Source organism: Castor canadensis, chromosome 19 (genome assembly GCF_047511655.1).
Source record: "Castor canadensis chromosome 19, mCasCan1.hap1v2, whole genome shotgun sequence".
NCBI lineage: Eukaryota > Metazoa > Chordata > Mammalia > Rodentia > Castoridae > Castor > Castor canadensis.
The window spans coordinates 36,625,317-36,651,390 of NC_133404.1; the positions used below are offsets into that span (position 1 = coordinate 36,625,317).

Consider the following 26,074-nt stretch of genomic DNA (forward strand, 5'->3'; position numbering starts at 1 on the left):
CTTGTCCTAGTTCTCATGACCCACGTGAGCTTGTCCTAGAAACCTAACTGGGGGCGACTGGAGATGCAGAAAGGACAAACGATAGAAGACAAACATGCAGTAAGCTGGGGTCAGGTGTGCTGGGCACTCAGATGGAGATGCACAACAGCCTCATCGCTTCTTTTCTCTATTATCTTATCTTACTTCTTTTCTCTATTCTTTAAAACCTTACTTCTTTTCTATTCTTTAAAGTCTCTTCCCTTAGACTCGCACTGTCCCATGTTTCCCCTAATCTCTGTTACAACTCCTAAAGTCTCAGTCCTTAGACTCTCAGACACACAAACAGCCACCTCAGCAGCAGCAGCCTCGGCAGCGTCATCAGTGGCAGCCAACCTTGCAAGCAGCCAACATCACAAGCAGCAGTGGCAGCTCCCGTGTCCTCCTTCTGCAAGTCTTTTATGTACCGTGGCAAACAAGGAGGTGAAGCAACAGCTCTCAGGAGGGTGAGGAATTGTAATTATTGGAAATAGGAAAGACCTGCAATCACTACTCTCTGAACATAAATATCTTAGGGAAAGCAGCTGTGCTGCATTTTGCCTTCACCCCCTTCTGTGGCTGGGGTCCTGCCAACTCAGCCTGCAGATTATTGGGCATAGCTGTGCTTATGTCAAGTTCTCATCTCATACTCCACTCCCCACACTAAATAACCTTTTAGTTTTGGGCAAATCCAGACATGTGGTCCCCCTACAACACACCTCTTCTTTTAGGGGGACTCAAGGCCACATTTGATAAGGAGTTCCCAGCTGGAAACAACAGCCAGGATGACATATGCCTTCATTCTCATTGGCCCATTTTCATCCATGGAAGCCTTCTCTGAAAAGAGAACCCCCCCCCACAGTAATGGATAAGAGTGTGGGACTGTAAGGAGTGTCACCACTTCTACCTTCAAGACCCTGAAACCGAGCCTGCCAGCTCATGGGCTGGTCCATATTTTGGGGTGTGTTCCCTGCTCCCTGAGTCATGTCTAGTGTGGGGTTTGTAAATTCTAACACTCCATGGTCCTACAGAAAGGGAATCCTCTGCGTTATTTCAAAATGAAGTGATCAAAAGACAGCTCTCTAGGCTCCAGAGTCACTTTGATTTAGAGGAAAGATTCTGGAATCACCTAGAAAAGCAGTGAGAAGGGATGGAATCAGGTCCAGAAAGGAACAGCTGTCCTTATGGAGTCATTGGGGGAATTTTATCCAATATGCACAGCTTCCCTAGGAGCCTGAGCAGCCCAACTGGGGCTTCTACTTACAGAGCTGCTTAAACTCCCCAAAAGGTCTTTAGAAATGATGCAAGCCTTAAAGAGAAAGGAACTGGGTATTTAGATCAGCCAAAATTAATTTCATTCCTGGCAGCGAGCTCCTATCTAGGATAGGCAGGGATGCTGTTCTCCCTGTCCACAGAGCCCCATGGGGACAGAATCTTCACACAGTTTCCAAATGTGAGAATCTTCAGGATGGCTGCCCTATTGTGCAGATGGTAAAACTGAGGCCGGAGTACGTGCTGGGTATATCCCAAGAGGCTGCACATCCAGGCGCTTGGGAACAAGGAAGAATACAGAAGCTCTGGGTGACAGCTGAGAAATCTTGATTCTTGGGGAGGCCCAGGTTGGGTGACTCTACTATCTGCCCTAGGTTTGGGAGGCTCTGGAATAGCCACAGGGCAGCTGGAACTTTTGGCAGGGCACCCACACATCATTCTGAATTTGTGACCTGGATTTCTTGCTACTGTGCAGAGGATAATCACCTTTGCTGAGCAACTCTTCTCTCTCTCTCTTTTCTTTTTAAAATAATTGTTTATCAGGATATATTCATTATACAGGGGTGGGGGTGGGGATTCACAGTGACAATTCTGATTTGACTTATATTGTACATTGTTTACATTGCCCCCATCGTCTCTCCCCCTCAATGCCCTCCCCACCCCACTTAAAGCAATTGCAAGAGGTTTCTTAGTTCTAGTTCATATAGGTATATGAAGCCCATCTGCCATATACCTTCACCTTAAGCTTCTTCATTCACCCTCCCCCTCCCTCTAGTACCCCCCCACTGTACCTATTTTATAGTCCTGTTTTTTGTTATTAATATTTAAGTTGATATTCAAAGGGGTTTCTCTAAGTATGCCCACTGTGGATATGCTTTACTTTCATCCATTCAACCCCCTCCATTGCTCTTTCTTACCCCTTTACCCCTTTACCTTTCAACAGCTTTCAATACACATCCTTACATCCTCTACCTTCACATCTTAGGGTATACAATATCACTGATGCTCTGTCACTCTCTTTTCCTTTCCCTTTTTTCCTGAGTTTTATAGAGTAGCTCCACTGTTACAAGCATGTTCTACATCTGAGTTTGTATATGATCACGATTGTTCTTGTGTGTATGTTTATGTTAGGATCTATCTTCCATGTATGAGAGAAAACATGTGGCTTTTGTCTTTCTGATCCTGGCTGACTTCACTTAATGTGATGTCCTCCAATTGCATCCATTTACCTTCAAACCCCATGTCATTATTCCTTGTGGCTGAGTAATACTCCATTGTGTATATATGCCACATTTTCTTGATCCATTCTTCAGTTGTAGGGCATCTGGGTTGTTTCCAGAGCTTGGCTATTATAAACAGTGCTGTGATGAATACTGGTGTACAGGTGTCTCTACTGTATCCTGTCTTACGTTCTTTTGGGCAGATGCCCGGGAGCGGTATCACAGGATCCTATGGCAGTTCTAGCTCTAGTTTTTTGAGGAATCTCCACACTGCTTTCCATAGTGGTTGTACTAACTTGCATTCCCACCAGCAGTGTATAAGGGTTCCTGTTTTGCCCCATCCTCGTCAGCAGTTGTTGTTGTCATTGTCCTTGATAATGGCTATTCTAATGGGGTGAGATGAAATCTCAGTGTTGTAACTCTTATCTCTTCATGGAAAACAAAGGTGTTTTTTTTTTTTTCTGTATGGGGTTTGAACTCAGAGCCTTGGGCTTGCTAGGCAGGTACTTAACCACTTGAGCCAGGCCCCAGCACCCCTCACTTTAGTTATTTTTTAAATGGGGTCTCCAGTTTCTGTCTGGGCTGGCCTGGACTGTGATCCTCCTACCTACGTTTCCTAGATAGCTGGGATGACAGGCATGCCCCACCACACCAGCTTTTATTGGTTGAGATAGGGTCTTGCTAACACTTTGCCTGAGCTTGCCTCCAGCTATGATCTTCCTTCTCTCCATCTCATGAGTAACTGGAATGACAGGCGTGAACCACTGTGCCCTGCTTTACCAAGGACTGTAGAGCTCAACACAGAGTTTGGAAATTGCTAAATTTTCCTTATAACTATTTAACCCAAAGTATTTAAAAGCAAAGAGGGCCCCCAGAAAGCCCATAAACAAATACCTTTGCGAGGGAATTAATTTCTAAGTAATTATGAGAAATTTCTATCAATTACTGAACATCATTCCAAATCATTCCCAGAATCTTTTATTATGAATAATTTTTGGTGATTAATTGGCTGAAATGGAGAGAAATTCTTTTCTTTTTCCCTCTGGGTGAAGGCAAGTTGTTCCTGCCTCTGTGACGGGGTTTCTCAGGCTCCCTACAGGGGCCACAGCCTAGTCCTCTTCAAAGGTGGGGTGTGTGTGCATAACACCGTCCAACAGCAAGGAAAAGTGGGTGTGTGCAGCATTTCACTCACAGGTGTTACAGTGGGTACATGGTGGCCATCCAGAATTGATGCCCATCTCCTAAGCTCTGGAACCTGGAAATGTGACCTTATTTAGAGACAGCATCTCTGCAGATGTGATTAAATTAAGAATCTTATGGTGAGATCATCCTGGATTCCCCAGGTGGGCTCTAAATCCAACAAGAAGTGTCCCGTGAGAGACAGAAGAGGGGACTACATAGAGCCAGAGGAGGGGAAGCCCTGTAAAGATGGAGGCAGAGTGACACAGCCACAAGGAACACCTAAAACCATCAGATGCTGGAGGAGGGAAGAGGAAGGGCGCTCACCTAGAGCCACGGGAACAGTGTTGAGAATTCTGGCCTCCAGGACCGTGAGAAAATAATTTCTGTTACTTTAAGTCACCAAGTTGGTGGTGTTTTGCTACGGCAGCCCTGGGGAGCCAGGTGGTGGTCCCAGCAACTCCACGGTGCTCCTTATGAAAGGGTGGCTATCAGGGCAGCATGACAAGCATGGAGTCCCATCCAAGTGGCCCCCAAAGGGTGCCGAGTAAGGGTGACAGGTGACAAATGGTGGAGCCCAGAGACAGCTTATCAGATGGTTTCTCAGCTGCCAGGTCCCCAATGTGTCACATCTCTTTAGTCTCCCCTCCCACACCCTGCCACCCACCATGTCCTAAAACCAAGCCTCAAGAGCTAGGGGTAGTGAACCTTCCACCTCCGGGGGTGGCAACTCCCTGCTGTGTGTGGCACTACAGGTGGCTGTTATTTTCTCCTTCTTTGTGCCGACTGCCTGGGATGGTCACTAAGGCCTTCCTCGTCTGGTCCAGGCTGTTCCATCAACTTTACCCACCTCTCCCCATTCGCACCTTCTGCTCCATGCTCCTGCAGCCCTGTGCACAAACACAAGACTCCATACTCTGAGCATGCAAGATGCAGCTTCCCACCCCTGGCAAACTCCTAGTTATCCTTCAAAACCCATCGCTCTGGGCCAACCTTTCCTGACAGCCGTCTTATACCCTCTGTACACCTCCTTATTTCTACCTGTGCGTGAGACAATGTACCACCCAGTGTGGCTGTCCCACCACCCTGTCCTGGCTTGCTTACATTTGTATTTCTCTCTCTAACACATCTGATTCATGTCAGTACCCCCCAGTAACCAAGACAATGCTAGAAAGGTCCTTTCTTTCTTTCTCTCTTTTTTTTTCTTTTTTGCAGTACTGGGGTTTGAACTCAGGGCCTTGTGTATGCTAGGCAGGCACACTACCATTTGGGCCACTCTGTTAGAAATGCCTAGAAATGAACAGTTGGATTATACTGACCAATATTTGGTGGGTGGATCACAGCTACATCAAAGCTAAGCATCCAAAAGCTGAAGTTATAATTCCCGCTCTACTGTTCCTGGTTCCCTCCACCCAAGGATGACTACAGTGAGAAAACACCATTCTTCAAAGGCAAGAACAAGAGCTGATCTCTGGCTTCTCTTTGAGGCCAGGTGTTAGGTCAGTTCTGGGTCTTCCAGCTATAGTTTTTCAAGTTCAAGGTCGGGAGAGAGGGGAAGACAGCTGCAAGGACTGCGGGAGTTGACAGGTCTCCATGAACAAGCTGGAGACTGTCACAGAATGACTCAGACAAGAAGGACTCCTTAGCCCTGGGAAGGAGAGTCCACTTGTGCTCTCCACTGTTCAGGTGTTCTCTCTCTCTCTCTCTCTCTCTCTCTCTCTGGCCCTGACCTGAGCCCGGGCCCTCAGCGGGGAGCTCCTGCCACCTGCCCTGCCCTGGTGGCTGCACACATTTGCCAGGCTACCAGGCTAGGCTGGGGATTTTATTTCCAACTGATCCCTTGCAGATGAAACCTGCCTTTGTGGGAGGTAAACATTTTATTTTTACCCTGCCTTCTTTAGATGATGGAGAGCAGCAATTTGCCAGCTTGTGCCAAAGAAGGCCAGGCTTGCCTCTCGTCCTATAGGTAATTACCAGTACCTGATCCTCAGAGACAGTGTCTCGTTGTGTCTCCATTTGGTCGAGGCTGGCTGAATGCTGTGTTTAATGCTTTCATTACTTCTGTCAACAACAGCTGGCGGCAAGGAGCCATTTATTACAACTTCAGTTCTGGAAGGGGAAAAAAACACGAAGGTAGACACGATCTGTTAGCTTGCCAAAGACAAGTCTAATCGTTTTGTTTTTGCACAGGCTTGAATGTAAACTTCAGAGGAGCAAAATTGCATTTATTACCTGTGATGGGAAGCAGGCAATAAAACTCTTTCTCCCTCTCCACCCTGTGTGTTTCCTCCCAGTGAGACCTGGCACACATTGCCGGAATAGTAGTATTTCCTTTTCAAGCTAAGGGTAAGAAACTCCTCAAGTAGCAGGTGGATTAGCAGCTGAGTATTGTAGGAGAAAACAAAAACGCAAACCCAGACAATGTCTTTGTAGCCTGTGGCCTCTCTCTCCTCCTCTGCATGCTTATAACTCCCTGTTTTTCTTCATCCTCTTTTCTTTTTTGGTGGTTCTGGGATTTGAACTCAGGGTCTTGTGCTTGCTAGGCAAACACTGTACTACCTGAGTCATCCCCCTAGCCCTTTTCATTTTAGTTGTTTATCAAATAGGGTCTCATGTTTTTGCCAGCCACAATCCTTCTGTTTATGCTTCCCATGTAGCTGGGATAACAGGCACATACCACCACACCTAGCTATTAGTTGAGATGGGGTCTTGCTAACTTTTTGCCCTGGCTGGCCTCCAACCACGATCCTCCTGATCTCTGTCTCCTGGGTAGCTGGGATTACAGGTGTGAGCCACAACACCTGGCTCCCATCATTTTCTTGTTGACCTAAGAAACATCACCTGTATCGGAGTTATCTGTACAGTGTCTCTCTCTCCTACTCAGTGACTTCCCTCCCTCACTGCTACATTTGTAAATGGTCTAAGATGGGATGTGCTCAAGAAATAGGTGTTTGTTAAATTTGACTTTGAAATTGATCTAGAGGAGCCTGGAGTGGATGGAGGAGCTGGCTGGTGTGGTACACCTGAGGCAGATCACAATACTGGGTATAAACCATCTTTCCATCTGACTCAGGAACCCCAGGCTTCACAGCGCTCACTTGAATTCAGGTGTTTGAAGTCTATGCTAGTAGGTTTCTAAGAAACTAGGTTACAATTCTATCTTTGCCTTTTGCTGGATGCAAGCAGATTGATGTGGGTCACATCCCAGGTTCCCTTTGTCTGTGCCGACAGCAGATTTTCCCCATTCGAATGATAAATAGATTTGTGAGGCTAAATTCTGGAGCTTTAAAGAGTTCAAACCAAACATCTCTGTCCTGTGCATTTATCTCAGAACAGTCAAGTTAAAAAAGATGAAATCCTGTTAGCAAGCTCTGAACTCAAAGCTTTATTTATTTATTTTTTGCAGATAGAGGAGAAATCCTCTTGGGGGTTCACATTGTCTTGCACATTCCTGTGCACCTCCATTCCTGAATATTTCTGATCCCTCTGGCTACTAGCCCTTGCCTTAGATTCAAGTGCATACCAGCTGAAAAAGGTTTTTGTTTTGGTGATACTGGGGATTGAACTCAGGGCCTCCTGCTTTCGAGGCAAGCACTCTGCCATTTGAGTCATGCTCCCTGACCTCTTGCTTTTAGTTTGTTTTTCAGACAGGATCTCATGCTAACTTTGCACAAGCTGGACTGAAACAACGATCCTCCTACCTCTGCCTCCCACACAGCTGGAGTTATAGGTGTGCAATACCACACCCGGCTCATGTAAAGGGTTTTGAGTAAGGTGGGTGGCATTTGTAGGTTTTTGGAAGCTGATGAGAAGAAACAGAAAACCTACCCTTTGGAATTTTTACTGTTTTCATGAAAGGAAGCAGAGGGTATGGCGGAAAGATTTCATAAGCTGTGTGAGCATGGATAAATCACTTTACCTTGCTGAGCTACAGTTTCTCTATAGAAAGAGTGTGTAGAAGAAGATACCCAGTTCTGAAGTTCTAAAGGACCACTGATGTTTTCTGACATCTTGTGGGGCACCAGGAGGAACTGGAATGGCTATATCCTTTTGTTACTGCCTACTTCTTTGTGGCCAGAGGTGGGAGCAGTGACCTCAGGACCTGAGTTTAACTGTCACATCCCAAGAGCCCAAACTTCCCTGCAACTTCCATCAGCAGGGCTGTGTGATAGAAACGCTTTAATGCTGAGGATGAGGGTTGACTTCCTAACAGGGAATTGACACTGTCATCAGAGACCAGTGACCAAGCCTAGCATCTGTGATTTTAGGTAGATTCAGGCCATGGTGATGCTCCCAGATAGCATAGCCCCAGGCACTCTCAGAGGTGATACAGCTGTGGATGCTGCAGGGGCACCCGCTCAAAAACCTCTAGAAGGGCTTTCCAGACTTTTCCTGGACACAAGGTAGAGGAAGCAGGAAAGGGAAGGAGAAAAATGCTGCAGAGATGGGGGTAAAATGCTATCTCTGCTCCTACTTCCTTGTGTAGCCTTGAATAGGATCCTGTATAGCCAGCCATGACCTTCCTCGACCTCAGCGCTGGCTGTGGGACATGCAAAGTCACTTCAGGTTTCTGGCTTCTGTCTTTGTATATGTACCATTAAGGGGATGGCTTGGATATCTTAGGGACCCCCTCTGTTCATAGGTTTTGCATACTTTGGCTGGACCACTGAGTTGTGACACCCCTCTTTAGAGAATGTGCCATCCTGTACCCTCAACTCCCCCAGGTGACACTAGAGGTACACTTCAGGCTTATGTTGCCTTGCCTTCACCTCAGTCACTATCTTCTGGTGCCACAAGTACATCCACAGTAACAATGACAAGTGTCCACCATGTGCCTTGATCATCTGATACTAGGCTAGGTAGACCCTGTGTTCAGTTATAATGCCTAGAAGAAGGTACGGCCCTGTTACTCTGAATGAATGGGAAACAAGCTCAGAGAGTGAAGTTACTTGTCAGAGATCATCAGCAAACTCAGGCCTGAGTCCAGGGCTTCCTGCTCCTAGGACTGTGCTCAGCCTGAGACTCAATAAGATAGAACCTCCTAAAGTTACCATGAGGACCTGGGCTTGAGGGAGGCACTTCTTTCTCCAACAGGGGGCATCCTTTCACAACAGCATAGAGAAGTGGTAGGAGCTCTCTCCTTTCTTCCTGCTGTATTTGCATTTTAGCCAGAACAGAAACTTCATTCATAGCTAAGTGGTTAAGAGGACATGTAGAAGCAGTGCTGTGAGAGACAGAGGAGGCAGTTCCTCAAGTCAGCCACCCAGGGTCAGGAACAGACATATAGGATAGGTTCATATGGTCAAAAGACCCAAAAAAATTCTGGAAGGGAAACTAACAAACTTCCCTCTGAATAATACGGACCTCTCATTCCCAGCAAGGCCAACATCAGACATTCAGAAGGCAAAACAAGGGCTTCATTTTGAGTGGTGGCCTTTGTCTATGTCAAATAATTTGACCCTTACCTCCACTGCTCTCTAATCTTGGGCTTTGAAGGTCAAGGCTATGGGCTACTTGTCATTGGTGGAGAATGGGGACTTAGAAGCATTGTACAAACAAAGTCAGTGGCAAGACTGGGTCACTCTGTCCCCTAGCCAAGGACTATCTGTTTCAATGGCTTCCAGTCATATGGTTGAGAATTCAGAGTACACACTCAATAATCAGAGTTGACATTACTGAGTTGACTCCCTACACATTTTAGAAGGTCTGAGCAGAGTTCTAGAAGGCTTTATTTCCATCTTAACCCCCTGGACAAGCTATCAACCATAATGAAATTGTGTTAAAGTCCTTCAGGGTCTCCACCACTCAGCAAAAGTGCAAGTCACAAGGAAGTTCTTCAAAGTGGGTGGGCTGTTCCCAGAAAGTGACTCTTCACCCATCTGCGTTTTCTATCTCTGGAGCATCTAGGCCTTCGGCCATTTCAAGTGATCTTCCATTGACAGCTCCCCCAAAAGTGATTAGGGAAATGCAAAAGCAAAGTGAAAGGAAACAGATCTATTTGCTAAGTAAGAAGGGCACCATCCAGCCAAGAGGAGAAGCAGATTAATAGCTGCCTTACAGCAAAAACAAATGAACACAAAATCTAATTTACAAACCTATTAGATTTGCTATGTAAGCTGTTCACAGCTGATCTGATTGTACCTCTGCCTCCAGAATCCCTGCAAGACAAAAGAAATGCATTATTTATAAACCCAGCTCTTCTTTTCAAAGCCCTCTTCAATCACCAGGAGACCCCACAGCTGACCTGGAGGACTGCAGAGGGAGGATGAGCTCCCACCCTGGACTCCCCAGAATGGGCAAGGTCCTGGCCCCCAGGCAAAGCCCGGGCACTTTATAGGGAAGTGGGCCTCCTGTTTCCTTCCCTGCCTCCGAGGTGAACACTTCCGGGTAGCACCAAGGTTCCCACTTGAGACATTCCCCCCTCTTTGTTTGGTGGTAGTACTGGGGTTTGAACTCAGGGCTTTGCACTTGCTATGCGGGTGCTCTACTGCTTGAGCCACAGCTCCAGCCCTTTGTGTTTGGGTTATTTTGGAGATAGTCTCATTTTTTCGCCCAGGCTGACCTGAACCATAATCTTCCTATTTTATGCTGGGATGACAGGCATACTCCACGATATCCATACTTTTCTGCTGAGATACGGTCTTGTGAACTTTTTTGCCCAAGCTGTCCTGGAACCATGATCCTCCCAATCTCAAGTAGCTAGGATCACAGGAGTGAACTTCCAATGCCCGGATGAGATACCCATTTAAGACCAGAAGTAACCCCACCCTGGGGATTAGTCTCCCCTGGTCAATCCCATGTGGTGACACGATTCAGCATGACTCAACATGAGTCTTTATTCACTACCTTCTCTTGCTCTCATTCATATATGGTACATATTCTCCATCCTTTTCACTCTGAACTTGAGACAAGTTCAACAGAGTCCACGGGATCAACTCACCAATGCCTCTAGCCAAATATGGTAACGAATTTCTTTTCAGCAGCAGGATAAATACTACTAATGGCATTACTTTGTAGGGTGTGGAGGGCAGGAGGTAGGTGGTTATGAGGTCCTTTATTCCTTCCTCAAAGGACAGGCTTTTGAAGTGGAAGTGTTCTCAAGCCTTTCCAGCCTACTCCCTATTCAGCTCAGTGAATGCCATTGTCTGACCATGGTTTCCTCCTGCTTCCCCATCACACAGGCTGGGGGTGAATGAGTACAGGCGATCCTAGTACCTCACTTTGTGCCCTGTGTGTGTTAGAAAAGTAGGATAGGAGACTACTTGTATTTATTAATCAAAACATTTTCCCCACTGATTTATACGGTATGTGGTTTTGCACTGTTCTTTTCTTTGGCGTGTTGGTGCACTCCAAGGAAACAATTAGAGTCATAGGGCAAGCTATGCATTTGGAGGAACTCTGTCATTAAATAAGAATTCTATGGGGAGAAAGTTAAGACCTACCTAGCTACACACTGGTTTTAAGTCTGGATTTTTCTGTCCTTAGTATATTTGCATATTTATATACAAATACGTATGTATATAATACTGTGTGCACACATGTGTGTTTATACATACATGTCTTTTCCTGATATGCTGAAATGTCTTTTCAACATTATTTGACATTTTTCTCCCATTTCACAGGCAAATGACTGGATAACTGCAAGGGTGTTAGGATTTACCCAGCACCTCATCCCAGGTGTCCTTTAGGCCTCAAATCACATCCTTCCATGTCTAGTTCTTAATGACACAGAATAGCATAGTAGTTTACTTCTCACCTTAAGACCTATATACACTAGGATCCATCTATCTATCTATCTATCTATCTATCTATCTATCTATCCATTCATCCATCCATCTGGTCTCTCTCCATTTCCCCTTGGCAGGCAGAGCTCTTATACTTCAACTTGGAGTCTGGCAATGTCCATCCAGCTCCCATGCTATAACAATAGTCCGCTCATCCCCAAGGGCTCTACTTGGTGTGCTGCTGTACACAAGTCACTGTCCTTTCACCCCTCCCTTACCCCAGCCCTCAAAATCAGCCATCTTTGTGGGGAGAGAAGACCTACTAAGCCAAATATTAAGTTGAGCACAGTGATTAAAAGCACGGTAATAGGTTGTGACTACTGGAAAAGTAACGAGACAAAGAAGATGGTCCAGTGATGCTGCACATAAGAATTCATGTAGAACTTTAAAAAATCATTATCAAGGGGGCAGGATGCATTTAGTAGATGATTTGGAGTAGTTGGCTAAAACTGGGGGCTAAGATGGAGGAAACCAGTTGAGTCCCTGCTCTAGACAGCAAGCTCAACTTTGAATGGATTTAGCTAGTGTTCCTCAAACCTAATTAATTCTCACATCCCTTGCTCCAGTTTTCTGTATTAATCACCCACGTACCCTATTATCTACTTAAATTTTAATACTGACTCATCTTTAAAAACTTATTCTTATCCTAAACAATACCATTTGGGAAATACAAGTTTGATACCATGGTTATATACTCATTTAAAAAACCCACAAAATCATTAATGGAAAAATATTTGTCAATGGAAGTCCTAAAATCATCTTATATTATCACAAGGAGTACCAGGAGTACTAACCACCTCTGAGAAAGACTGGATTAAACAGGAGGAAAACCATGAGAAATTGATACGAGAAAAATCATCATATCTTTAATGAGGGCTGAGGCCTGTATGTGCAGGAATTTTAAAATTCAGAAGGATAAGAAGAAATCATAGAGAATGTAGACAGATTTGACTTCATAAAAACCTAAAACTGTGCTTATTCACAGAGCAAATCTTCACAAACCCAGCTCAGTGTTTTTCATCAGACCTACCAGGGCTCCAGGTAAGGATACTACTGAATCAAATTTAACTTCTAGAAATCATTCATTCCACAAAAATTTATTTAGTAACATTATATTTGGGGCACTGGCAAAGGTGGATGCACATATATGTACTTCCTGTCTTATAGCCTAAGGGATCTCCCTCCCTCCCTCCCTCCCTCCTTCCTTTCCTCCTCTTTCTTTTCTTCCTCCTTCCCTCTCTCCTCTCTTTCTTTCCCCTCCTTTCCTCCCTCCCTCTCTCCCTTCATTCCTTCTTTCCTTTCTCTCTCTCTCCTCCCTCCCTTCTTTCCTTTCTCTCTCTCTCCTCCCTCCCTCCCTCTCTTTCTTTTCCCCTCCTTTCCTCCCTCCCTTCTTCCCTTCTTTCCTTTTTTCTTTCTTTTCCTCAATTCCCTAATAGCTTCATTAAGGTATAATTGACAAATAGAAATCATGAATGTAACTTTATTTTTTTATTTATTTTGGTGGGACTTGGGTTTGAACTCAGGGCTTTGTGCTTCCAAAGCAGGTGCTCTACCACTTGAGCCACACCTCCAGTCCTAAAAATCATATATACAGTCAGTATTTGTGGTTTCCATATTCATGGAATCAACTAACTTCAGATCAAAAATGTTTATAAAAACCTGGGTCTGTACTGAACATGTACAGAGCTTATTTTTTTTGTCACTTTCCCCTAGGCAATACAACTATTTACATAGTATTTATATTGTATTAGGTATTATAAGCAGAGATGTCACAAAGCACACGGGAGGTGCATAGGTTCTTTACAAATGCTACAGACTTTATATAAGGGCCTGGAGCACCTGTGTAGTTTGGTATCTGCAGGGAGTCCTGCAATCCATCACCCACAGTTACTGAGGACTAACTATTTATGATATTCAATGTGATATTTTTTTTTTACTGTTTTATTATTCATATGTGCATACAAGGCTTGGGTCATTTCTCCCCCCTGCCCCCACCCCCTCCCTTACCACCCACTCCGCCCCCTCCCTCTCCCCCCCACCCCCTCAATACCCAGCAGAAACTATTTTGCCCTTATGTCTAATTTTGTTGAAGAGAGAGTATAAGCAATAATAGGAAGGAACAAGGGTTCCTGGTTGAGATAAGGATAGCTATACAGGGAGTTGACTCATCAATGTGATATTTTGATGTATGTTTACTTTGTGAAATGATTAATTTAAGCTAATTAACATATCCATTACCTCACATACTTGTCATTTTTGTGTGCGATGAGACACTGAAGACCTACCTGACAGCGATTTTCAAGTGTGCAAGGCAGTGATACTAACTGTGGGTCCTATGCTGCACGGTAGACCTCCAGAACTTACTCATCCTGTCTAACTGTAACTTTGAAGCCTTGGACCAACATTTCCCTTCCTCCCCCACAACCCCTGACAGTCAGGTTTAGAGGGGACCAAATGCCCTGCAACCGCTCTCTTTTCCTGTCTCTAGGCTAGTCCTGGGGAGGAGCATGGAGTGCTGCTGACTTGAGCCAACTTGAGTGAACATTTTTGTACCAATTCTTCCTCTAACTCAGGGTTTCCCAACTTAGAACTATTGACATTTGGGTTGGGAAATTTCTTTGTTAGTGGGGTTAGGGGTGGGGTGGCCGTCCGTATGATACAAGATGTTTGGCAGCACCCCAAATTCTAGTCACTGGGTACCAGTAGCAGTCCTCCTTCCCTCCTTAGGATGACAACCAAAAATGTCTTCAGACATCACCCATGTGTCCTGGGGCTTCCAGTTGAGAACCTCTGCCATAACCCTTGTTTTCTGTCTGGTGCCTCTCAGATGAATCCCTTCACTCCATCCTACCAGTCAGCCTATCTGTATCACCTTTCCATCTTCCAAGCTAACCCCCAAGCCCAACACCTCAGAATCATCCTGGATTTCAAATCCCACACAGCATTTCCTTCTGCCAGAGAACTCAGGTCTGTGACAGCATTAACTACCTTCTCCTGTATTTCATTATTTCATGGAACCATGGATGGGAGCCTTTGAAGAAAGCTTGTCTTTTGCACAGTCGAAATTCTTCCTCTCAGAGTTGGGAGACTGTTGTATCCCAGTGTCAGCTTTCCTGGATGATCCATCCACTGCAATGCAAGGCCCATTGAAGGTGGGCATTACCTGTGTGTTTCTTATTCCGTATTCTGATGTTTTGACATCTGGGGACTTGCTGGCCCTGAAGGACCGTCCTTCCCAAGGTTAAGAAATTCTAGAGACATTCTAGGGGTTTGTGCCCTTCAAGTTGCAGACTGGTTAGGGCTCAGCTCACACTTCACCACCACATTTATTGAGGTCTCACTAGTGGTTACTCTTCTTCTGTCCAATCACCCGAAGACCAGACACCAGACAACCAGAGACAGCTCCTACACCCCACAGCCCACAAAAGTTGTTCAAACTAGCCAAACCTAGGCCCGTTTAACCTGCTTTGCTCCATCCTGCCAATGAAAACCACAGTAAAGGATTCTTGCCAGTTTGCCCTCTCCTTCTGCCTCTTGACCTATCCCAGTCTTCCCTATGTGGCCTCCATGACATGGTGTGGCATGCTGGCTCCTCCTCAGATTTGTGAGAATGACAAGCCCTCTTTTCAATGACAGAAATCTCCTGCTCTGTTGGCTTCCTCATACCTACATAATAACAAAACCTCTATTAAAACTGCTGGGACCCTGTTCTGTTCACTTTTTTAGCTTGCACAGTGCCTTGCCCAACTGGGGCTCAGTGAATCAAGTCCAAGGTCAACATTAAAGGAGACTTTTCTCCTTGTCTTCCCTGAAGTTTGCATCCCTGTTCCTGTATGCTAATTAATATGTATAAGATGCTGCCTCACCTGTCAGTCATCCACAGGACAGGGCAGACCATCATTCAACAATAACAAAAAAACCCTACAGTGTTTGGCTCCAGAAAGACTTGCATGAAATGAGAGATTTGTTTTTTTACTGATTAGGTTTTGCCTCAAATGTTATTAAAATAAGCTGATACCTGTTTGATTGAATGACAGAAGAAGATGATCAGGTGAGAAAAATTTGCTAAAGGTATTTCACAAAGTGCTGAAATTATAGAAACATATATACTTAGATCACCCCAATGATAAAATATATAAGAAAGCACTTCGGACAGTATAAAGAACTCTGGAAATGAGGGTCTAGAATTGGTGATAACAGTCCATTTGACCTTTCTACAATATTCTCAGCCAGAGTGGTGACAGAGGTTGACCCCTTTCAAGGTCTGCCTTTTACAATGTCAGTTTCCTTCCTGCCACAGACATGATTCTCTTCTAGTAGAGTATATAAAGTAAACTAAGACAAGAAATAGAGATCATATGTTAACAAAATATAACAAAATCATGCAGTGTTGGATAGTTTAGTGAAAAGCAATCAGCAAAGGTGAAAACTGAATTCCTATTTAGTCTCTTCATCTAAGTCCACTCATTTTTAATATTTAAATTTTATTACGATTTTCAATCATCAAATCATAAATGTATACACTTGCGTGATACAAGGTGTTGTTTTGATACATGTACACCAAGTCCAATTGTTCACAGGCAAGGTCATGTCCGATGTCTAGCTGTGTTAGAATTTCCCATGTTTGCAGTTTCTCACTGGAGAGTCAGGCTCAGAAAATGAACTTTCAGGAGGTGTCAGCTTTAATTAAGAGCCTGGACTCAACTTAAACAGTTGATTAGTTGTGAGAATAGAAGATTAAACCAAAGTGCAATTCATGGACTTGCAGATGGTTCTCCCTTCACATTTTTGGGAAGATAACTGAATGCCTTTTTTTTCAATTTGTGCATAAAAATCAGAGTTTCTACCTGCTCACACCCCAAGAAAACACTGTCATTAATATGTAGCCCCATGGGCAAATGGTAGGGGAAAAAATGAGGAAAAGAATGAATTGGGGTGAGTCTATGAGCAGAACTAGGTCTTTGCTTAGTTTTAAAGAGCTTTTTCTCCATTTTTTTTTCACCATAACCCCATCTTTATTTTTCTCCATTTTTTATTGTGGTAAAATATACGTGTCCCACTGGCATGGTGGTACACACTTGTAGTCCCAGTTACTTGGGAGGCAAAGATTGGGAGTGTGGAGTTTGAGGCCAACCTTGGGTAATATGTGCGAGACTCTATTTTAAAAAAAACCTGAAAGAAAGAAAGGGCTGGGGACATGGCTCAAGGGGCAGAGTGGTTGCCCAGCAAGCACAAGGTCATAAGTTCAAACCCCAGTATTGCCAACAAATAATTGCCATCATCACAATTTTAATTGTACAGCGCAGTGGTATAAATGCATTTATAATGTACTGTAGCCACATCGTCCATCTCCAGAACTTTCTCATCACCCAAACGCAAGCTCTCTATTCACTAGGCAACCCCCACACCTTCTCCTTAGAGTCAACTCTCTGTCCTTAAGATCTGTATGAATTTGCCTATTCTAGATATTTTATCTGAGCAGAAGCATACAATATCTGGTGTCTTTCACTTAGTATCATGTTTTCCAAGTTCATCCACAAAGCAGTGTGTGTTGAAAGCCTTGCATTTGATGAAGTGATTCTAGGAGGCAGAAGGACCATCACAGATGTTCTTTGGAAGAAACTCCCACCACAGATGTCCAAAGGTGAGCACCAGTGATTTGAACAGGAGGAGAAGTCTTCCCTTTGACCAGCATGTCAGGGCCCAGGGGCTGCCCTGCTTCCTTGGCTAGGAGCTTTCTAACTTTGTGGCCAGCAAATTGAACTCTGATGCCCATCCATTTCTCCCGCTGAGAAGCTGGCTGCCTTTTGCAGATGGGCGGGGGGCCTCAGCCTAGACTGAAATGGTGGGGATCCTCACCAGGAGGTCAGCAATGATAAGATCATTGCCTACTGTGTGTGAGTCCTTGTCACTAGCCTTTATAATTGATTTTGGACTGGTCACAGTAAGACAATTGTCTACCACTTGGATATGACCTTACGAGTGGAGACTTCAGTCCCAGCCTACCAGCGATCAGGCCCACTAGGTAGTCTTGACGACGTACTTGTACTTGTCCACTACCTGGATTATGGTGATATAACTGCTTGGGGTTATCAGGAGACCCAAAGTTCAAGGTCATATAGATATAACTGCTTGGGGTTATCAGGAGACCCAAAGTTCAAGGTCATAGTTCCCAAACTCTAACACCTGGATGCTACTGTATTCATGCCATTCACTGTGCTGGCCTTTCTGGTCATTGTCTGGCAACTTCAAGGTTCTGCATCTTCCAGGATGTGAGTTGGCTAACTTTTCCTTTAAAGAGTCAGACAGTAAGTATTTTAGGCTTTGTGAGCCAAGAGGAAAAACTGAAGACATTAATGCATGTCCTTAAGTAACGAGAGAGAAAAATTTCCACAAATGTTTTATGGATGAAATTAAAAATATAATAATTCAGTACAATCTTTTTGTACTCAAAAATTCCATCAGGTCTGCTAATGAGAAGAATGTAATTCTTAGCAAGATTCAGTGGTTCATACTTGTAAACCCTTGCTACTTGGGAGGCAGAGATCGGGAGGATCATAGTCTAAGGCTAGCCTGGGAAAAGTTAGCGAGACTCTCATCTCAATAAGCCAGGTGTGGTGGTTCACGCCTGAGGTCCCAGCTACACGCAAGGCAACAGGTGGGAGGATCACAGTCTAAGGCTTGCCCTGGGTAAAAATGTGAGACCCTACCCGAAAAACAACTAAAGCAAAAACGGGGTGGGGGTGTGGCTCAAGTAGTAAAGCACCTGCTAGCATCTCAGGAGGCCCTAAGTTCAAACTCTGGTGTTGCCATATTCTTTTATTTTTTTGGGGGAGTGAGGGAGGATAAGAATTTGTTTAACTAGGGTTCAAGGTTAGTGTTCCTGTCACCATGATGGAAAGGTGGCCTCACTCTCCCCCTAAGCCTTCCCTTGAGTCTCTGTTACCTGAATCTTTCTTTTGGAATGAATGCTCTGCCCTTGTGTTATTTTGTTTTTTTAGACAAGTATTTTGGTTTTTTTTTTTTTGGTAGTACTGGGGCTTGAACTCAGGGCCTCACGCTTGCTAGGCAGGCAGCGCTCTACCACTTAAGCCATTCTGCCAGCATAAATGCTGCCCTTAGGAGAACTATCTAGAAGCTTCCATTTGCTTCCTCATCTATAGAATGAGTAATACCATTTACTTCACATGGTTGCTGGAAAGACTACGTGAGCTAATAAACGCAAAGATTTAGAACAGTGCAGAACACAATGCAAATTGCTCTACATAAACGCTTTTCTTCTCTTGATTTTTCTCCATTCTTAGCTTGAGGGCTGCATGGTATCAGGGAGTCGGCTACATTTGACTTGTGAACAATAGAACTTTGCTGTTCTGGGAGTAAGGGAACAAGATGTCCCTTGTCCTTCATATAGGTGACATCTTTGACACATGTGTTTTGAGAACATTCTGGTGGTTTGGCAGGGCCTTCCTAAAATCAGATCTCCAACAGGGAGGACCATAAACCCCTGCACAACCAGCTCAGTACCAGTGTGAGAACCCGTTATGGATCGGGCTGAGACCTGGAACCAACCAGTCACTTTTGGGTTGCTTACCAAGACCCAAAGGGACAGCACAGGGGGCTCCTCACAACAGTTTCAATGTCACAAGAAGCAAGTGACCTAGAATGGCATTTGTACCAAATTCAGATTTATTCTCTGTGCCGCCCATGCCAATTGCCAGTCTCTCTCCTCCTGTTCCACACATGTCTTCTTGCTCAGCAGGTCAGATCTAACAGTTTTACGGATGTGCTCACAGTGTCTGAGACATGTTTCCTGTTTAGCAAACCTTGTCCTTGTAGCAGAGCTCTTGAGCCATAGAAACTGAGACACAGTAGCTCTGGAGATGCATATAGTTTTCATCCTTGATAGTGGTCTTTCCGTAACAGTTGAGATCCCTGGATCAGGCTTTCAAGAGTGTCATAGAGGTCACAGGGAGTGCTACTTTAGCAAGCTCATGGCTGTCTGTCTTCTATACCTCTGAGCTTTGCTTATTGGTAGCTCACACCTTTCTTGCCATCCCTTTTTCACTTTAAATACTAGTTAGATTTGATTTATCCATTTGCTTTGATTTCAGCAAACTTTTGCTTGCTAGTCAGCTTTTATCGGAGTACAAAAAGGTACCAGCTCACTCTTGATTCTCCCCTTTGTTTAAGTTCAGAAAGAATCCCTGAGAACTTAGGGCTTTGATTATCTTCCAGCCAATTTTCCCAGGCTTTCTGTAAAAGTAAACAAGTAACCCAATGCCAAGCCTTTCCCACCATGCTTATTCCTGAGCCTTCTTCAATCTCATCATCAAACTGTGGGTCACCTATAATCAGAGGGTGATGATATAATTTATCATCCAAACCAGAATACTTTGAGAGTGAATGGCAGCCTGGATCGGAGAAGATAAACCAAGGATACCAAAATTCATGTGGGACTGCCCTTTTATCTACACCCATCCTATAAAGGAGAAGAAACTTTATATATAGATGTCTAAGGTATTCTGCATTTTAAAATCCCTACCACTCAACAATCCAGAAACTAAAGCACTCAAAACTCAAAGGTGATATGTATTTATGCTGTTGGTTGAGCTGAAGCTGGGGAGAGGCTGGTGGGGAAGATTTCTGTGGGGTGTTTAGGGCTATCGAGCCTTTTTTTGAGTCCTCAGGTCTACAGAGAACCAGGGCCTCTTGTTGTGCCTTGGAATTCTGGTCACACCTGTAACATGTGATCCCTCCACTCACCTATCATAGACTCATGCATTTAGCTTCATCAGTGATCTACCCAGACTATCTCAGTATTGCCATGGGAGGCACACTTCCTGCACATCCAATGTGCTTTAGAGGGGATTTCTGAATGCCTATGTATTTTCTGAGCCAGAAAAGTTAGGAGAGGAATCAGCCTCCAGGAAGCATGTCTTGGGGAGGAAGGTGGGAAGTCCCAGTCTTACTGCTACTGCCCATTCACTCACCCAGCAGGTATGCTCCGGGCCCAGGGCCTTTGTGCAAGCTGTGCCCCCTTCCTGGAATGTTTGTCCCACAAATATCACTATGGACACTGCTCCTCCTTCAAATCTTTGAGCAAATGTCACCCCGTAGACAGGCCTTCCTCGACCATCGATTTAAGATAGCATCTGCTCTCCTCTGTCCCCTACTCTGGTTCTCCTTGCCCCCACCCTCTGGGTTCCCAGCTCCTTTAATCTTTTCACCGCTGTACTCATTCATTAAAGATACTTTCTGACTCTGCCACTAGAATGTAAGCCCTGTGACGGAAGCATGTGTTTGTCTTGTTGTTGCCACCCCCAGGATTGGGCATGGAGCCTGCTAGGGTCAATAAATATCTGTTAATAGAGGGATTCAACCTCTCACCTTCCTCTTGTTACAAGAGAGGAGCCAGCTGTCCTCTTATCTAAAGCCACCTGTGTTCTGAATTGCATCCCTCCCTGTCATTTGAGACTTCTCTATCAAGTATGTCTTCCCTCTTTCACGAATTCAACATTTTCCTTTAGCTGCATAATAATTTTGATTTTTAGGGCTGAGGTATAGCTCAAGTGGCAGAGTGCTTGCTAGAAAGTGTGAGGCTGTGAGTTCAAATCCCAGTACTGCCCATAAATAAATGGATAAATAATTTTGATATTTATTATGAACACAATATAAGTTGGACTCTGCTCCACAAATTCTGCATTTCTTCATTTGCACCTCACAATAGTCCTGCGAGGCAGGAATGATTACCTTTTCTACATAAGAAGAAACTAAGGCACAGGGAAGGTGAAAACTTGTTTGAGGCCACAGAGCTACTACATGGGGACATGGGGACTTGAACCTGGCAACTGGCCGAAGAGCTCTTCATTTCTATGCCATGCTTCTGGCGCAAGTAAGTTTGCTTAATCTTATCTTTGTCTTAGACAACACTACTGCTTAGGCAGGCTTTCCCTCCCTCCTTCCTTCCTTCCGCTCTCCCTCCTTCCCTCCCTTCCTTCTTTCCTTTCTGTATTTCTCCTTTCCTCCCTCCCTCCCTCCCTCCCTTCCTTTCTCTTTGTTTCTCCTTCCTTCTTCCCTCCCATCCTTCTTCCCTTCATTTCTCTCTCTCTGTCTTTCTCTCCTCCCTCCCTCCCTTCTTCCTTCCTTCCTCTCTCCCTCCCTTCCTTTCTCTTTCTTTGTCTCTCCTTCCTTCCTCCCTCCCATCCTTCTTCCCTTCATTTCTTCCTCTCTTCCCTCTCTCGTTCCCTCCCTCCCTCCCTCCTTTCCTTCCTTCTCTGTACTGGGATTTGAACTCAGGGCCTTGCAGTTGCTAGGCAGATGCTCTACCACAGAGCATCTTCAAGATTCCTTCTGGCTCAGAATACATTATTTTAAACTGTTCTTAACATTTCAAGGTTCCATTTACACTGGCATAAATCCCTCCTTGATTCTTACTGTTCCCTGGCAGACAGTGCCCACTTAAAAATCTCAATTTTTCTCTATATTCATACCCAATGAGACTTTCTTCAGAACTACTTTCTACAATTCTTCTAACAAAATGATAGCTTTATAAATTTCAAAGTACAAAACATTATAAACACCCATACCCATTATTTCTAAATAGTCTAAATAGTCTCCCTTCCCCCACCAAAGTTTATTGCCTGAGAGTGATGTCTGAGCACAGATGGACCATGTGGACAAAATGCTATCTTGGAAGGAGATACAGAGTGGAAGAAACCAGTTAAAATATTAATATTTCATTTGCTTATGTGTCAGGGACTAAATCAGAGGTGGGGCATATTCACTTTCTTATCTCTAACTTGATTTTAGGGCTAGGACACCTAAGGATGTGCCCAGGCTCATCCTACAGAGCAGGGATTCAGATCATGGTCCACCTGTGGCCAAACCTCACAGGCCTGCAGAAGCTTGCTTTCTGCACCTGTCCTTCACCTCCACAGGTAAGAATTTAATACACAGTTGAAGAGGTACTAAGAACAAAGAGGAAGTTACTCAACAGAGTTATGATGGATAAGTAGCTAATTGGGAAAATATTCAAGTTAGAGACTCCACTTACCCCACACCAAAATGTGACACAGACATTACAAGCTTCTGCTTAGGAATGGTTTTTATATGAAATTCAATTCAGTCTTCCCTTGCCTGGTTTCTTATATCCATTACTGACAGTCACTGAGTCTCATGCTGCAGATATAGCCTTAACCTTGGCTGTCAGTTTTTCCTTTTTTATTGTAGAAGAAGTAAACTACTGCAAACCCTTACCTGGGAGATTGCCAGCCTTGAAAACTTCTCATTTCATTCATGTCGCATGGTATGAATAATCCGTGCTCTTTAAAGAGAAGCAGAGCGCCTGTCCGACATACCATGCTTTGCTCTTGAACCTGCCTCACTGGGACTTGAAAGGCTTCTGCGTTCAACCTGACTTTCTTCCCTCCCTTTTGTTCCCTTCTTGATGGACCCGAATTCAGACACAGGATCCCCACTGTAGTCTTTTCGTGAGAAAATTCCTGGAGGGTATGGGCTAGGGAGGACTTTGAAGTTGCTTTGCTTTGGGTGTTTGATGTAGCTCCTGGATCCTGTCTGGTCCTAGGGTAATTGCCACTCCCTCTGCTCCAGTGGTGGTGACTGTCACCACTTAGGAAGTCTCAGTGTCAGGGGGAGGATGTATGGGACCATCTGTTAGGGAGTCAGAGTTCTGGCTCCTGATGGGTTCTGGTTGGGCGGCCCTGACCCCTCTTGGTCTTGACATTCCCACTGTAAATCAGGTCTTTTTGGAGGATTTAAAATGCTGAGCCCTGACCCGATGCTAGCTGTACTGCTGTTGAAGGTGATGGGTCTGTCCTTCAGAACAGGACAAACCAGCTGGTGCTTGTGGAGTCTGACAAGTCCCCTTGGGACAGCTGTGCTCAGGGAGGCTGCTTTGCAACAGTGCAACCCGTTAGAGGAGAGAGAATGGAAAGAGTTAACCATGGCAGGACCGAGATTCCCGTTGCTCAGATGGTGTACTGGGGGCCCATCTTGAGCGGAGGTCTTGTGCATCTTCTGTTCTTCACAAGAGGGGCCGATCTAAAAGTCACATGGCTGAGAGATGGGCGAGACATGGCCAAGGTCCACAAGGCTGTGCAGTCTGGAACACTAATGGGACCCTTGTGTGGAGACCCTCACAGCGTGGCCCCTCCCTGAGTGGGTCCAGCCTGGTGTGACTCAGGCTGTGTCTTCTGTGACTGCTCAGCCAGTGAATGGAGCTGGACTCCCTCCTCCTCCCACCTGTGGACAATCTCTCCAGTTTTTCTTTGAACTTCTCGGTTTAGCTTCCTCCCAGCCCTTGCCTTGGACATAGCGGTTGATCAGACAGCAGCTCTAGCTACAACGCCACATCCACTTTCCATCTATAGGCAATGAGTCCTGATTCGCCCCCGTCCACCTCATTCCTACCATACCCTGGGTTGTCTTTGCACATGGCTTGCCACCCTCTCGCTCTGCTGGCTCCCAGTCTGTCTCCACTCCCAATTTCCCAGCTCATCTCCCAGGAGAGATGAGGTGTCAGCACCCCCGTCACCCACCCCCATCACTGCTGTGACTTCCAAGGCTGCTTGTCTGCCAGAACCACCTCCCCACCCCAACGTAGGACCCTGCTTTCTGCAATGCAAACCACAGCACGGCTCTCCTTCCTTTAAATGTCTCAGGGTTCGAAACTCAAGTTTAGATTCCTTTGTCCAGCACAGAAAATCCCCAAAGAGCTGCCCTCCCGTCCTGGCCTACTTTTCCACACACTCACCTTCTCAGTGCCTAGCAATGGGCAGGTTTAAAATATGTGACTCAGTTCACAAGGCAGTGCCTTTGAATGTCAAGTTCTCTCTCAGGAATCACCTGATTCTGCTTTTCATGTGCTGAATTTAATTTATCAACGGCCAGCCTCACAGCATATCTGGCCTAAGTATGTAGCTGGGGTCTCGTATCATGTTAAATCTTTTAAAAATCAGTCAGTAATTTAAACTTAATAGACTAGTCATAAAATATCTCAGCTGCTGGCTTCTTTTGAACAGTCGAAAGATCTGGCAACACCCAACCGTAGTAATTACCAGAGTCGAGAAATGGTTCTATCCACTGGTTGGCAAGGATATGCTGCATTTTCCCACAGTCCACACCACTCCCTATTGTCAGACACTGAGCTGCCTCGCTTATGCATGTGGTCCTGAAGTCACGTGAGTTTGTGACCCCTCAACTCACTCCTGTCATGTAACACCACTTAGCTCATGTCACCTTCTACACAAACGTCCCTGATGCCTCTCTCCTGTGGGGTATGGTAGGCTGGCAGGACCTAAGGATGTCGGGATGCTAGTTCCTTTTTTATTCTCAGAGACAGCTGACAAGATGCTTACTGATAAAGTCAAGCCTACACAGAAGGAGGAACACCCCGGGGCACGGTTCTCTTCCTTGTAATGTTCAGAAGACAGAAGTGCTGGAAAGAAAACTGGGGAGCTTTGTGCTCCCTAAGGTGTAAAGCTATTTTCCTGGTTGTGTTTGCTGACTGACCACACAATAGCATAGGAAAAGGAAGCTAGCCCTGGGGTCTGGAATGATGCTCACCTTTAGGGCTCTTTAGGCATCAACCTTCCACCCCCTTCTCCCACCCCATGTTCTGCGGGATTCCAAGGCTCTGAGAGGAACTGGAGATGGAGAGGACTTCTGTTTGTAGGGTCCTTTTCCGCTTGCTTTTGGGAAAACCCACTGAGAGCGTGTACTCAGCATGGGAAACATGAACTCCAACCTTGTTCATTTAGGGAGTGACAAGTGACTAACTGACACATGTCACTGAAGCTTGCAGCAGGTAGGGGCGGAATGGGGATGGCACTGAGAGGACCAAGATAGTGGCTAGGTTGATGCTAGAATCAGGTATCTGTGTGGGGACTTGAAGATTAGGGTTGGATGGATGGAGTGGGATAATAACCAGAGCTCCTCCTGCCTGCACTCTCACTACAGCAGACCTCCTTGAGGGTTTACTTCTCAATCCCATGGGACCCTATAAGGTGGGCATTCTTTTTGTGTGTGTGTGGTACTGGGGATTGAACTCAGGGCCTCACACTTCCTAGGCAAGCACTGTACCACTTGAGCCAGTCCTTTTGCTTTTTAGATAGGGTATTGTGCTCTTGTTTGGGTTGGCCTCAGACTAAAATCCTACCTCTGACTCCTAAGTAGCTGGGGTTATAGGTCTGAACCACCATGCCCAGTTTATTTTTGGAGATAGGATCTCACGAACTTATTTTTGTCCAGGTCTGGGATCGTCCTACCTTTGCCTCCTGCGTAGCTGGAGATTACAGGTATATGCCACTGTGCCTGGCCTGCAATTGGCATTCTTATTACTCTGGTTTTACTAAGAGACATTAAATATCATATCCAAAGGTATACAGCCAGGAGGAGACTACAGGCAGGATTTGAACCTGGCTGTCTGACAGCTTATCTCCAAATGGGGAATGAAGTGCAAAGGTGGTGATGGAGGGCAGTCAGAACCTGAACCAAGTCAAAATGAGACAGTATGAGAGGATAAACTAGAAGAGAAGCCAAAGGGTCAGGTCGGGTACTCAACCGACCTGGGCCACTCCATCTGAT

The 26,074-nt window shown here is 45.2% G+C and overlaps 1 protein-coding gene and 1 non-coding gene across 2 annotated transcripts in view; both read right to left on the reverse strand.

Annotated features, from left to right (window-relative positions):
* The window catches only part of St8sia2 (ST8 alpha-N-acetyl-neuraminide alpha-2,8-sialyltransferase 2), a 39,645-nt gene extending 24,277 nt beyond the window's left edge, over nt 1–15,368 (reverse strand). The window contains exons 1-3 of the mRNA XM_074061682.1: nt 15,337–15,368; nt 9,782–9,844; nt 5,667–5,795 (exon numbers count right to left, since the gene is read on the reverse strand). Coding sequence (XP_073917783.1) covers nt 5,667–5,795; nt 9,782–9,844; nt 15,337–15,368 — 224 coding nt within the window. The remainder of the gene's footprint in view (nt 1–5,666; nt 5,796–9,781; nt 9,845–15,336) is intronic.
* A 7,323-nt stretch (nt 15,369–22,691) lies between these two features.
* LOC141419352 (small nucleolar RNA U109) lies at nt 22,692–22,829 on the reverse strand. The gene has a single exon (XR_012444131.1). It is a non-coding gene; the product is annotated as a small nucleolar RNA U109 (small nucleolar RNA).
* Nucleotides 22,830–26,074: the final 3,245 nt, after the last annotated feature.